This window comes from Daphnia pulicaria, chromosome 10 (genome assembly GCF_021234035.1).
Source record: "Daphnia pulicaria isolate SC F1-1A chromosome 10, SC_F0-13Bv2, whole genome shotgun sequence".
Taxonomy (NCBI): domain Eukaryota; kingdom Metazoa; phylum Arthropoda; class Branchiopoda; order Diplostraca; family Daphniidae; genus Daphnia; species Daphnia pulicaria.
The window spans coordinates 4,405,786-4,421,181 of record NC_060922.1 but is presented as its reverse complement, the minus strand read 5'-3'; the positions used below and the strand labels follow the sequence as shown (position 1 = coordinate 4,421,181).

At 43.5% G+C, this 15,396-nt stretch overlaps 1 protein-coding gene across 5 annotated transcripts in view; it reads right to left on the bottom strand.

Moving 5' to 3' along the window:
• LOC124313854 (tensin-1-like) overlaps positions 1–11,148 on the bottom strand; it is a 53,289-nt gene extending 42,141 nt beyond the window's left edge. For all 5 annotated transcript variants that reach the window (XM_046778650.1, XM_046778651.1, XM_046778658.1 and 2 more), the window contains exons 1-2: positions 10,732–11,148; positions 7,761–7,992 (exon numbers count right to left, since the gene is read on the bottom strand). In XM_046778650.1, coding sequence (XP_046634606.1) covers positions 7,761–7,850 — 90 coding nt within the window. In that variant the 5' untranslated portion in view covers positions 7,851–7,992; positions 10,732–11,148. The remainder of the gene's footprint in view (positions 1–7,760; positions 7,993–10,731) is intronic.
• Positions 11,149–15,396: the final 4,248 nt, after the last annotated feature.

The window sequence follows — 15,396 nt, the reverse complement described above, 5'->3', positions numbered from 1 at the left end:
TTTTCTAGTGTGTCGTCGTTGTCGATCTCATTGGACTTTCATCTGGATATAGCTATTCATTTTTATAGGATAACGCGCCAGGGGGGGATGATGACAGTTTATTGGCCGCACCACATTCGAATGACCACCAATTCGATACTGATCGGCAGAACGGATACGGTGCAGAGAACAAGGTACAGTGGGGGGGGGGGGGGGGGGAGAAGAAGAACGTCAGGAGTCATCAATTCTCAGCATATAGAAGTGGAGGAGATGAGAAAAGAGCCGATAACGATCCCTCTTCCACCCCGCGTGTTGACCGAACAATCGGTCGAACTGAGGGAGCGAGCGGTGACGGTGAAACATTCCACGATGACCAACCAATCCTCAAGTTAGTTACACAGGGCAAACTCTACTCGAGAGAGTAGAAGAAGACGAGACGTTATCCTATATAGTCGTTCTGGGTTATATTTATACCTTGTGAAAGAGAGCGCAACTCAAAAAGGGGACCAGGGAATGTTTAAACTGACGAAAATAAAACGAGCGCCAAATTCAAACCCCCCTCGAAAATAGAAGAGGGAAAAAAAACTTTGACATATCTCGAAAATTGAGTTCTCTCTTCTTTTGTCTCTCATTCTTTTCTTTTTTTTTCTTTTTATCTCTGGACGTAGAGTTGAAAAAAGAATTTCAGTTTTGACGTCACACGCAGATATACAACACACAAAAAAACATCTGCTGGCGAGGGGTAAAATAAAAAATAAAAAAACCTGCGCGCTGAATGGACTTGCCAAGGTATAATAGGAAGGCCGACCAAAGGTTTTTCTTTTTGAAAAATAAAAAGAACTGACTCTTGGCCATACCTACGATCCGACCATTCTATATACTTTATTGTTGGCCCATTATTCTTTTTCTTCTTTTCTTTACGGACGAGAGGGGTTAAAAGAAATGTGGCACGAGACCAGAGACTGCCGAACTGAAAGTGACTTCTATAACGCCGAGTCCTTTTTCTCCTCCCATTTGCTGGCCGCCACCTCCTCTTTTGTGTCCGAGTATTATCTGTCCGGCCGGAACATCCCATTTGGCTGTGCCACACGGATGGGCACACACCACGACCACCACAAGCGCAACGATGATCAATCGATACAGAAATAAATCATGTACATAAATACGCATTTGATGTATGACTGCATCCAAGAGCCAAAACAAAAGCAAACAAGATGGAGATTCAAGATGGAGATTGAGCAGCAGAACCATTATTCATCGCTTCACGATTCCTATCGGGCAATGACGAAGTGCGAATCGCCTCACTCAAACAATAAGCATTTCTCCCCACAAGGCCTATTTTTTTTTCCTCCTTTTATTCAATAAAGCGCGGCGTTGGGGGGTCTAATAAAAATAACTTTTGGAAAAGAAAAAAAAGAAGAATAGAAAAGGTTAGCAGTGGCATTCGATTTTTTTTCCCGCATTGTGTGAAAAAAGAAATCCACCGAGTTATACGGAAGGGCACATCTTCTGCAACAAAGGTTCTTTCACTTTTGATGGTTATCGGCTTGAGGACGAGCCCCAAATCGGTAAGAAAACAAGAACATCCCCCCAAAAAACATGAATGTCAAAAAAGGGCTGCTGGCAAAAAGATGGATGGCAGCAACCAGAGCGTGGGTTATTTCTCTTCCTTCTTTCTCGAAAGATGTTTCCCCCGTGTTGTCTCTATTATATAAGAGATGGAAGACATCATAAAAATGGAAGTCGAACGAGGGGGAGGACAAGAAATCTTTCTATTTTTATTAGACTATATAAACGAGGTAAGAAAAGAAGTGTACAGCTAACGGTGAAGTTCGGGGACTAGGCCTATACTTTTATTTTAGTTTTTTTTTATTCACAAGACACTCCAACTCTTATGAGACTGAGAAAAGAGGGGGGGTGGCGGGCTGGAATGTTGTTTGTCCGTCTGAAAGGGTCCTAATGCTGCCCGACAAGGGGTCGACTAATGGCGATTCCATTATTATATATGTGAAATGCATTCACGTTGATCACTTTTTTATCTCGAATAGAAAATCTCGATCCAATCATTTCATCAATTTCTCTATCGGGATATTATCCCCCCCAGGGCCAGCATCGCAGGGAAAAAAGAAACTGGCATCCTTTTTATTTTGGTAAGAAACTATTCAACTCTGAATGAAGAAATACTAGAAGAAGATGCTGGACCAAAAATGCAGGTCATGTCCAGGGCGTGGGTAGACTAACGTCGCGGCGGCCTTCTACAACACTACCTATATAGGTATACTCTATGGTATATAAGAAGAAGATAGAGAGAGAGTGAACAAGCGACACTTGTCTTTCCGACATAGTCATTCTTCTTCTGACCCGTCCACTTTTTCCCCCCTATGCTCTCACTCGAACCTCTTCACAGATTTTCATTTGAATAAATCCCGCGCGACATGGGCGCTGCTATCCAATTCGTGGAGTGTGTTCGGGAATTGGGGGAGGGCAGCACTTTTGTATATACACACAGAAAAGATTTACGAGTGCAACGATCAATCAAAAATTTCAGAAAAATGTTTTCCCTCTTCTCGCTCGGAATTTTTTTTTGTTTTTCACAGGCTCAACTGGTCCGAGTTGATTGGTGGAGACGATGCACGCGGGAGTGGAATGAATCAACAAGAAAATCCGTCCATCCATTTCCCGACAGACTAACAGAAAAGACAAACTCTCGTTGAGAAGACGTGGATGTTTCAACTCTCGTTTCTGGCTGCTGCCGTCTGTCTGTCGGTTCAAATCTAACGACCAGCAATAAGAAGACAGCTTGTGTGTGAGGAATGAGAAAACATAGCGGAGCGGTGCGAGTCGAACTGTACACACAGCAGAGAAAGTCTCTAAGAACGAAAAAATATATCACCCTCGTCGGACCCAAAAGGTGCGAAAGATGTCATTCATCACCCGTTGATCTCCTCTTGTACGGACCAAAGGCTCTATTTCGGTGTGCCCCTATAGGAGAGAACACAATAACACACTCAGACCCCCGGTATCTTAGCGTATCCGTTCATAAATATATGGACGAAGCGATGTGTGTCGTACCCACAACTTCGGTCGTTCATATATTTGTTCAGGGGAAGAAGAAGAAGAGGAGAGAAAAAAAGAGAGAAAGATAGAAAATAGATAGATGCAAGGGCAAAACTAGGAGCGCCTCGGTATCGTTTTACGGGAATGTCAACACACTTTGCAGGGTCTCCCACCGCCAAGGACTATTTGGAAAGTGGAATGGAAGAAGAAAAAACAGAACGCAGAAAAATGGCGCAGCACACCGCACTTTTTTTTTTTTCATTTGTGTTTCATCAGAATTAACCAGCCGGGGAATTTAATTCGAAAAATGGACCAACAACAAGGAGACGCGGAGAAAAGGTCAAAGGAAGATAGCAGAGCCCCCGACGGATGTTTCTCAATCACGTAATAAAACCGTTATCGCGCCAACGAACCAGACCAAAAAAACCACCAAAAAAGATGATGAGGCTCTACTATCTCGTCTTAATTGCCAATTCTTAACGATGCAGGGCGTCCCTGCGCATCGTCGTATATCGTGTGGATTCACGTTGAGATACTTTTCCCCACTCCGAAAATATAACAAACCACGACCGACCGAGGACCGAACTTTTCATTCCTCAAACATCATCATCATCATTATCGCATGCTGCATGGATGAACTGGAGTGGAGATTATGTGCGAGGAGCAACAAAACAACCCCAGCAGATTTGTTGAAATGAAATATAAAAATGAAAACAATAAAAAAAAGAAAAGAAAAAAAGAGCGCAAAGGCCATCAGCCGCTGTGTGCGTGGAAAGTCACCGCAATCATAATGATGATGGCGATAGTATGGTGGGGGCCCGCTGCGCCGGAATGGCACGGTAAAAGGGGCCACTGGCCGTGAATAACTGTGGGGAAATACGATTCACGCCCCATGGGCATTACACTTTCACGCACGAATTTAATTCGTGATCGGTTTCATCGCTTTTAATGCTCTGATAATCGATTGGCGACGATGGGTCCGATCAATGAACTTTGCTCCCAGCACGGAATCGTTAACCTATCTACGAGTGAGCAAACAATTTTGATTGGGCCCGTTTGATTTTGTAGACATTTGATGTCCCCCCTCCGCCCTAAACAGCCGACGAGGTAACAGGAAAAAAAAAAAAGAAGAAAAACAAAAACAAGAAAATGTTCCGAGAGAAGGAAAGAGGAACGTGCTTTTCTCTCGGCACTGCTGGAACAACAACAACGAAGGGAACTGTTTTTCCAGTTCAGTGGATTCACACGAACACACTTTTAGGTCCTTCCACTCTCTCTCTCCTTTCAATATTGGGAAAATAACCGCAATTCTGACAACCCAAGGTAGTGAACGTCCCAAAGTTTCTTTTTTTCTTGTACTTGAAGACGTTCAAAACTGCCGTTCTAGTTTCTTCGAATCAACTCCTTTGCCAAAAATGGAATTGACATTGAAAGGAGGAAGAACTTTGTTATTTAACGATCAGTTTTCATCTGCTGACGTCTTCCTCAATAGTCGGAATCCTCTCCAAGGAAGAAAACAAAATGAGGAAGAAGCAAATATGCTGCTAGACACGACCAATAACCAGAAAATCAACAAGATACAACTCGATCGTTTTGCCCCATCACTTGAATTCAATAACGCGTCCATCAAGCCACTTCAAACGGTGACGGAAGCTTCTTGGGAGGAGAAGAAGAAAAAATAAAAACCCAATGCATAACATTCCGGGCTGATAACCTCCGTGATGGGGTCTGGCCAGCCTCACATCATCATTGAGAACCCGTCAATCCGTCCCGTCACATTTCCCTCAAGGACTGATATTCTGTAAGCCAAGACAGAAACCAGGAAAAAGAAATACATAAGGTGGGCAGCAGATGCTCATCGATAGTCATTTCTTCCATGTCCATCAATAATAATCGATATTATTTTGTGCGTGTGTTCCGTGACCACGTTTCTTTTCTTTTCTTTTTTTTGATTTTTAAGACGCTTTTCTTTCTCACACAACAACAACAACAACATGGGCATTTTCGAAGGAGAGGGGAGAGAGATGCTGGATTGTAAAAGTCACGCAACTCTCCGGGTAACCCGATCCGCAGCAACACAGTAATACCGTGGTTTTTTATTTCCCTTCCGAAAAACAACACAAATTCTTCTTCTTCTTCTCTTCCTATCCCTTTTTTTTCTTTCGAATTCAACTCGAATGCAACGAAAAGAAGAAGAAGAAGAAAACGGAGAAGGGAAAATACCGAAAATGAAAATAAAACTTTTACAAATGTGCGCGTAACTTTAGATGACTCTCAATAACTGGCAGCTATTACTGGGAAATACAAGCGCACACGCATAGACCCAGGGACACATATATATCTACGAATAATGTTATTCATTTCTCTCTCTCTCTCTCATTTTGATACATAGACTGATATGTGTATGGTTATGCATGTGCGTTTGTTGATTATTTATCTCCGGGAATCTAAAGCCGCTCGCGCATCAGTTTCGTTTGTTTTGTTATAATTACATTTCTTCCCAGTTGCTTGCGTTTCTCGGCCCGTCTCGCGATGGCAATGAATGCGGGTGCGTGTGGGAAGCTCCGTCCTATAACGCACGATTGCCTGTCAAAGAGTTCTCCCGATTTATTGAACTTTTGTTTCTCTTTCCCTCCCTCCCACCCGTATTTAATCTTTAACGATTGTTTGTTATGAAGGGGAAAAAAAACAGAGAGAGAGAGAGACAATACACACAAGAAAATCGACACGGCCTTGCGTGATTTCACATGAAGAAAAAGAAGGTCATACCCACCAAACACACAAGATACACAAGACTCGGCGTGAAGCACGCCGAGAAGCTCAGAGGTTATAGCCAATGGCATCATCATCGGGCGCCCTGCTTTCCCAAATGGAACGAAAAAAAAACCTCATTCTACCCTACCGTTAAACCCCCCAGAAATTTCCCCTTCAAAACTAAAAGAAAAAGAAATGAATCTGAAAACCGTCAATTAGATAACGTTTTACATCATCAAGCGGGGAGGAAAAACAAGGAAATCTCTTTCCTCTCTCTCTCTCTCTGACTATAATAAGTCAGAGAGATTGCGTGAAAAGCGCTGGTAACGCAGTAAACATGTAATGACTCACGAAAACCGTAAGAGTTTTTACGTTCGATCATTGTTGATTGCGACCCTTTATTGTCTTGTCACTGGTTTACTTTTTCCGTCGAGCTGGGAGTTTCTACACGTGTCGAAAGGTGTCTGTGATTACATTGGCCGTTGTCTTGAGATTCGGTAGAGCGAACCTTTCTCAAGAGAGACAGGTTTCTTTCTCTATCCCATATGTACACACACGAGTGTACATCATCCTTAAACGGTCGCATCCAACCATATCTGGTACGAACCGACGACAATCTGATGCAACAAGAAAGAAAAAGAAAAAGAGCTCTCGTTTCCTTTTACAGTGCCAAATTGACGAGGATACTGACAGATAAAAGCCCTCTTCAACATCTTTTTGTGCCGTGTAATGGCCCGTAATGGCACGGACGGTGAATCATCCCGAAATGCCTGGCTAATTTGCTCCTTGTAGGTTCTCTACTTCTCTCTCTCGTTATTTTTATTTGATGATTATTTCCTGACGCAATGGCGGGCTCTTCTTTTTCTTGGCTTTTGACGGAGACTGATGATTTCCTGCGAGTGCCAGATGATCTCTGGCGCGCACCACCTATTCACGCCCCCGTGATCATCCCGTGACAGAAGCCCGTGCGGGCGTACAAGTAAGACAACAGAAAAATGCGCTGCCACCATTTACGCCCGAGTTTGCGTGTACTGATTATACGGCCGTTGCAGCAGGAGCAGGTCGAATTTACAAAGGCGCCAACTAACTACTATACTCTGCAGCCTAGCTTGGATTCTGAAATAAAGTAGTACATGGTACATTCCTCAATGTCTTTCGTCGGCCCTCCCGGTCCTTGAAATCTTTTTTTTTTTTTCCTTTTCTTTTCGACCTCATCATCATCGTCTATTACGCCGCCAAAAGAAGAACTCTATACGCTTTCATTTCGTCTGTTTGGTAACACTGTGCAGTGCTCACAGTGCATCTAGTGGGAATTCACGGCGACGGCCCTGGTGGAGATGTATGATGTATACCCTCCTGCCACCCAGTTTATTTCGGCGTCTTTGCAGCGTCATATTTTCCGGCACGCGTTGGATCACGACAGCCATTGTTACGGGCACAGCTTCAATTGTGTTGCAGATGAAAAATTCTAGACTTGTAAGCGCTGCAGAAGAAACAAGAAAAGAAAAAAAAAAAACTCGTCGGCAGAGAGTGCGACCTTGCGGTGGCTCGAGCTCAATTCACGACCGACCCTGACGATCACACACACACACACGCACGCTCACGTGAGTCTCTTTTTTTTTCTTCCTTCATTTCATTCTTAACACATAGCGAAGTGTGTCTGTCGGCTGCATACTTGCACATACACCGAGGTGCATGGCTAGTGGCGATATGTACTACGTCAAGACGCAATAGAAATAGCCCTGGCAGCTCTCAGCGGGCCGGCAGTAATAATAGCGAAAATAACCTTTCCATCACTTCCTGGTTCTATTCAATTTTTTCAGTTTTGGCCATTTCGTGAACAGGTTGAATCGGTTGAGGGATGGCATATAGAGATGTAACTGCCTTGAGAGAGTTTACTACTACTACTACTTGATGGCAGCTAGCCAACCCCACCAACACCAAATAATAATGATTATCGGGATGATTACCTTGAGAAGGAGATGAACGGGCGAACTGATTTTCGGTCGGCGTCCCGGGTCGCTGCAGAAGCACCAGGCCAATTTCCAGCAGCTCGGCATATCTGTTGTGGTTGTTGTTGTTGCTGTTGTCGGGACGAAGGGGGTAGAGGTATGTATTGACCTCTTCTCTCCGGGAGTGGATGGCGGAGTAAATACCTAACGGGCCACCACACGTTATTGTCTCAACAGCTCAGCGGCCAACCTGGGGATGTTGAATCGGATGATGGAGGGGAGTAAAGAAAAAAAAGAAGAAGAAACAAAAATCAGGGCGATCCATCACAATCAACGTCGTCGAAGAAAGAAGAAGAAAAAATAAACTCGTCCCAACTGCATGTAAAAAAGAAACGATTCGAAATCACGCGCGCTGCTCGGCCAGCAGCACACCCCACAACATTCGAAGCAGCAGGTCAGCAAATGATTCAGTAGGAGCAAGAGAGAGAAAGAGAAAATAACGAATATACATATAAGAAGCAGCGCTATAAGGGGAGAAAAAAATCATCAGTATTGAATGTGAAAGAGATGCATGTCTTTCGGGGTGGAAGGCATTTTTATGGTTTGGGACCCGCAGCAGGGGTGTTCGTATGTGTGTGGGTTGTAACAGCCGGGGCCGAGAATCTTCCTTCTTCTTCTTTTGAGGGTGAATATACTTCGAGGGTGTTGGTCGAGAATGTTGTAGTTTTCTTTTTTTCTCCGGGGAAAATTTCCCTTCTACATGTGTATGTATATATACATGCATACATACACCTTCTTCTTCTTCTTCTCCCTTTTTGGTTGATTTATATTCCATCATTAATTTTGTTGCGGCCGGAGCAGCAAAAGCATCGACGTTTCCTCCTCGCCCCTTGTGGCGGCGAACCATCAGGCCTACCATTTCTTATTTTTCCCCCTCCGCACCCCCTCTTTGAGGAACTGGCACAAGACATTTTTGGCGACTCCCACCCAAATAACCGAAAGAAAAGTTCCAGAAGAAGAAGAAGATACTGCAAAGGGGAAAAAAAGAAGAAGAAGATAGTAATCGCTGTGTTGGGAGATTATGTTCCAATCATATCATCCCCGTCCCGGTAATCGATCACGTTCTACACGAAAAGGAAACTATTCAGGCGCATTCCCGCATTCGAAACGCTACGGCGTATTATTCCCGTGATCACATTATCGCTTGATGATGCCTGCACCTGGTAGTAGGTAGATATTTATTACACACAATAACACTTCCTTTATAAACGAACGAAGAAAAAAAAAGAGTTCTTTGGTGCTATATGACAGACGATGTCTCATCTGCAATGGAAAGCTGCTAAATGGGGATTTTGTATGGCACTATAGAGTATATATGAAATGTGGGACGTCTGTTGTAGGGTGGAAGGATCTAGTTATCGTATTAGCGTTCCTCGGCCGTCCAGGAATGTCACGTCGCACTCGATTTCATCTCATATTTGACTACAGAATGTCCGTGTGTGTTTTTCGGGGAGTGTGCTGTTTGGTTTTCATTTCAGAAAAATTAAAAAACGAGTGAAAGAAAAAAAAAAGTTCAAACATCCGGGAATGTTTGGGAAAAATTCCAGTTACATCTTCAGAGAAGAAGCAAAAAAAAAAAAAAATGAAGAATAAATAAACAAAATGAACTCTTGAACGAACTTTGAGAATGAAGTAATTAGAGCCCTATTTGGAAAAAAGGAAAATAGCCGATAATGTCCCACTACATAAACTACGAATCCGGAAGACATGGCGACTTGAACAAAACACTAACAAACATTGGCAGTCCCTCCGGATTTCTTTCCTTCTTTTTTAACGTCCACCCTTTAAAAAGGAAAAACACACAAGCATATAATGATATAAGTAGCTTAGTGTCGTCCAGCAGTCATTCAAGTTTTTTCCTTTTTTTACGGTTCCCTGTACATGTAAAAATGTTGGTCGAAAAAAAAAAAATTTTCCCAGAAAGCAAAAATCCGGACGACGACGAATAATGGAGTCGTAAATTTTCCCCCATCGTTCAGAAAGAAGAAAAGGCAACAAACGAGTCGACTCTCTGGGCGCAGGGCGAATTTAGGTGAAACGGGCCGCTATTATTCGACGAGAGTTCGGTATGTTTGTGTGCGCGGATTTCGATGGAGAAACACACAGGCGTGGAAAAGGTCAAAAAGGTAGGAATTTTGATTGATTTATCCGCTTTATTCAGTCGGCAGGAGGTTGAAACCCTCCCAGAACAAAAAAAAAAAATGGTCCGCCCTAAGAAGGAGGGTTAAATAAGCAGCTGATGCCTGGATGAGGGTCATGTCGTGTCAAAAGATTGAAAGGATTTGGTTTGCAAAAAGAAAGTGGAAGATGGAAAGGAAATGGCAGAAAAGTGGAATGACAGACGAGAGAATAATGGCACGTAGGAAATCCGGGCCGTCCGGAAACGAGCATAACAAACGCGACATAATTAGCCCATTAGGCAAACAACAACACCAACAACCCAGAAGGGGACTACTGCTGCTGCTGCTGCTGTGAGCTTAATGAAGCATTTCACCCGCACTGGGCCGGCGTCACCTGACTGATGAGATTTTGACACTGATTCCCAACAACAACGGTTCATTATTTCACGCGGATTAGAACGTGCTGCCCTGTATTTACTTTGTCGGGGGACATGTCGATCATAAAAACTATCGTGGAGTCAAAGTAACGGCGGATGGGTGGATCGTGCATCCGCTTTCATCCAAACAGCGTTGGTTCCTTCCAGCAGTCGTTGCACTTTCGTGCGTTTCTTTACACAGAAGCGAGTGGATCACACACGATTCAAACATGTGCCACACACACACACACAGCGAGAGCAAACACACACACAGACTGACAGAGACCCTTCACGATAACCCGTAAATCAAATGACATAAGCAAAGAGAGAAAAGAAGGAGTTGAATTTCACAGAGAAAGAAAACAACTTTTCTTCCTTCAAACAACTTATTACCCGTCCATGAGAAGTTTCGGTGTGTGTTTCTTCCTTTGACGTGGGTGGGTCGTCGTCGATGCACTTGTGATATTTCTTCGGCAATTTGCCCGGCACACTACACAAACACGAGGCACTGCAGTCGATACAGTTTACGACAACGTAATAATGGCGGCACCGTACTGTTAACTATTTATTCGCTAGAGTAAATCCGATGGCTAGATTGGCGTGAAAAGATCGGGAATAATAATCAAAAAAGAGTTGTGGTGTACCAGTGGCCAATCGTGTGGTCGTTGTTTCTTTTTCAGCCCAAAACAGAGAAATAAAGTCGGTGGCACGAGAAATGTGCACAACACACTTGCAACAAGACAAGAGCACACATGAAAAATGGTTACGGGAAATGGAGGGAAACACCACCAACACGTGCAACGGTGCAGAGCGATAGAACAACACTGGCCGGTCTGGGGCTCAGGCAGGGACCATCTAGCGGCTTTTTCGGCCTGAACCCCCCCGGGCGCCCTCTCGAGGGCCCTTTTCTTCCTCCGGCCCTCGGTATATATATCACCCCCTGTACTTCTTAGTACCACCACCACACCACAGCTCAGCTCACCACAACCAGCTAACCGATGAAATAAATTTTCTTCTCAACAACAGTATATTGTACTCTGCAAAAGGTTCACCATGTACTCTTTCATAACTTTTGATTAAGTTAAAAATTTAATAAATAAAATTCCCCAGCGCCATTTCTTTTAAATTTTCGTTTGAACAAAATACGGGGGGAAATTGGTTTGTTTTTCTCGCGGCTCGTTATTACACATTTTTCAATGGCGTTAAATGAGCATCTTCGTTATGATGAGTTATGCCGGCTTTTTTGTGTGTGTTTATTGGCGGCGTTCCTCTCGATCACGAGCGGCAGCATCACGAATGTCGATGATGAGGAAAAAAGTTCATTGTCGAGTTCGGGATCTAAAGAAAAACTGCTCTCCTTTTTCAAAATATTTATTTTTCTTTTTTGTGTGTTTTAAAAACTTCTTTTTTTCTTTTTTGGCTGTCGTTGTCTCTCTCGGCTGCTGGCCAAGTGATGGATGAATGTAGGCATTTATCAACATCGACGAGAAACGCTCTAATCTTTTTCACAGTCGTGACGTGTGGTTGATTTTTTTTTTCAAAACAACAAAAAATAAATAACCGAACGAAATTTTCCTTTTTTTCTAAGTTGGAGTGTGTTGTCTTTCACCTTCTATATCCCAATTGAGGATTTCTTTCTTCCGCTTTGTTTTTATTTGAGACAGGAGCTCAGCAGCAGCGCCTTTTTTATGTTTGTTGAATCCACATATGCTGAGGCTTTATCTAATCGGTGGGACTTGGCGAGTCCTTGCGTCGATTATAAGAAAGAAAATGAGATTTTTTTTTGTTCAGGGGTTCCACGACGTGGACCGCATTCCACCGAGAGTCAGAAATAAATTTCCAGAGAAAAACAAAAACACACAGATATTTTTTTTTACGTTATTTCAACGTCAAGTTGATATCATTGGAAACGGCGTCGGCTTAATCCTTCATACCCTTTCCAATATGTGCACTCGATAGAGTAGTACGTGGTGTATGCTACTGATGTGTATTTCAAGTTCTTTTCTTTTTTGCTGTTGGCCTGTTGTTGCGAAGGATAGAAAGGGATACACAAGAGAGAAAGGGAAAAGATATTTATTCCCTTCATGAAAATGTGTAGCGCGCTTGTTGTAATATTCTCAAACTCGGAGAGGTCCAGGTGGCCACCGCCGCCTGAACCGAATGAGAGTTACAATAGACCGCATAGATTGAATTCAAAATCATACAACAATAAACATATAGGGGCTAGAGCACACCACTCATATAGTCCGCTCTCTCTTGTGTTGTTGCTCCGTATTGTGTTACCCCGCTCATGGAGTAGCAGCCGCGCTCCAACTTCTTTTTTTTACTTTCGTGCGTCCGTTGTTCCTTTTTTTATTTATTTATTTTTTTCTTTGGAACCGACATCATGTCCGAGGTCTATCTTTTTTATGTATTCCTTTCGAATCATATTCTCTACGTTGATTTCGATCTATGTGAACCATTTTGTGGCAAAATGGTGGCTCTCTCGAGCGATGTCTTATCTTTCTTCGTATTGTTGCGCTTCTTTTTCATTCCTTATGATGACGACGTAATCAGATGATCTGGCCGTTGCTGCACGTCGCAAATTTCAACAAGATGGTATCGCTATATTGTGTTGTCCAACGGACTTGTCCAAAAACCAGGAAATTATTATTCCCTTTGTGATGATTTCTCCCCTTGTAAGATATTCAGTTGGATATGGAATGCGATGGGCACCGCTACATAATTCATGGAACAAGTCGAAAACACTGGCGTCGTTTTGTACAGTGAGCCGAGTATATCGATATCCCGTCGATAAACACAACAATGTACCGCGGCACACACGGACGTGAGAGACCCACCCATTCGGAGCTGCACGTTTTGGTTGTCACGTTGACAAAAGGGAAGAAAAGAAAAATAAAAATAAAAAAACTATCGCGGAGAAATATTGAACAAAATCTTTCTCCCTCCACCCTGGAAAATCGGGAAACCATCCGGCACCGTCACCTAGAGACCCTATAGCTCCTCCAAGGAATGTTGTTTTGCTGGGAAAATGAAAAAAATAATAAAAGGGACTTTTGAGCCGCGTCATTTGAATACATTTCCCAGACGGGCCGCACGAGAGAGACTCTATCTGGCCGGAGATTTTTCCCTTCGCCTCTCCTCTAGACGTTGCTGTACCCCCATTGAACATCACTTAAGAGATGATCATCCATCAGTCAGAGATTTCTCCACCGATCAGATGTGATGTATTCCTTTAAGGGGATACTGCGCTGGCGCTGGGGGTATACATGTACTGCGCTGCGCTGCACGGACGGACACCACACACACAACTATATGCACTTTACTTTTATTTATTATACAGCGCGGCTTTTGATGGGGGTGTAAAAGAGCCGGTCGGGGGTGAAAATGGACATGAACGATGAGCGGCCGGATCGACGGGTCGGACATCTTCATGCATCATCATGCCGAGTTCTTCTTATATGGGGAAACAAAATCATAAGTACTTCCACATGCTCTCTGTGTCCCTTGTGCAGAGAGTCGATACTATACAATACATAAAGGGGGAAAAATAAATTTAACCCCCCAGTGAAAAAATAAAAGATCTTTTCCCGCGATACGTTCAAACTCTATCGCGTATGGTAATATACCGTCCCGCGCTCGTTGATAATCGAACGGAAAACGTGAACGGCAAGCCATCGCCGCCTATATAATCTTGGAGGGGGTTGTGCGTCCGTCGGCGTCTAAGCCCTGCCGAGGGCCTTCGTTACACGTTCCTTTTTTTCCTTTTTGAAAAAAAGAAAAAGGCGACAAGGAAATGAAGGAAGAAAAGAAAAAGACAAGTATCCCACGGTGGTGGTCTTCGTGTTGTCTTCCCTTCTTCCTCTTTTGCTTCAAAGTGGAAAGAGAAACCGTATTAAAGTCACTTTCTCACCGAGAGAACACGAACGACGACGACGACGACCAGTCTTTTCTCCATCAATGCTTCAAGGTGTTCCAAAACGTCTGGCCCTTTTTATATGGGCTACTATCAATGATTCATTGGATTATTCCATCCTTAAAACTGGATGGGGCTGGAGGGGGGGCCGACGAGTTTATCTGGTCTCCGCGCTAGATTGGGTGTCTAGAATTTCGAATTTCCCGCCTCAGTAGATGGACAGACTGGAGACAGAGAGGGTGGTTTGAAACGAGATACACGTGGCGTTCATCGTTCGACAGAGAGGAAAAGATTAACCGAATAACATCAGCGCCGACAACCAACGTCTTGAAGAGACCAGCGTCGTTCCCCCCCAAGAAAAAACTTTTTTTTTCCGGGGTGCAATATGATACGCTCCTCCGTATACTCATCGTTCGCTATGTGTGTATTCCATCAGAAAAATGTTTTTAAAAAAAGTCTTCTTCTTCTTCGCTACGATATAAGCTTCTGTCTTCACCCTTCTTTTCTCGTTATTGGGGCTCTGAATGAGAGAGAAGAGGAGGAATATAAGGAGCCTATACATTATTATCTCTTAACAGTCGGGGCGAAAGAGTGGCGGACGTTGAGCGCCGAGAGGGAAATGCGCAAGCGAGCAGCAACAACAAATACACAAAGAAATGGAAAAAGGAATGTATTTCGTCGATGCTCGTCAATCAGACAGCGGAAAAGAGCGCGTCCGTGCGCCTCCGGAGCGATGCTGGATTGACTGGGCTGCAATGAATCGAGGGCGTTTCCTTCTTCTTTCTTTCTTCTTCTGCTTCTCTCGCCGTTCCCTTGTCAAAACCTTTTCTTCTCTCCCGATGATTGAAATCATTCGTTTGCCCTTAGTTAAATGCGTAGCAAAGAGTCGGATTACCGCTCTTTCTCCCCCATTCTCGTGAAAATTATCCACTTCCGACAGGCGACAGCTTATGTCATTCAAAAAAGAATAGCCATTCCAAAGTTAAGGCAAACACCATCTATCGATGTCCATTACAACTCGAATGGCTATACGCCGGAAAATAGTCAAGAAATCACGAAGGTTAAGAAATTCTTTTTCTTTTTATCCTATCAATGTAAAAAGAAATTGGGATTTTGTTGTTGATAAGGAAATTCATTGAAAG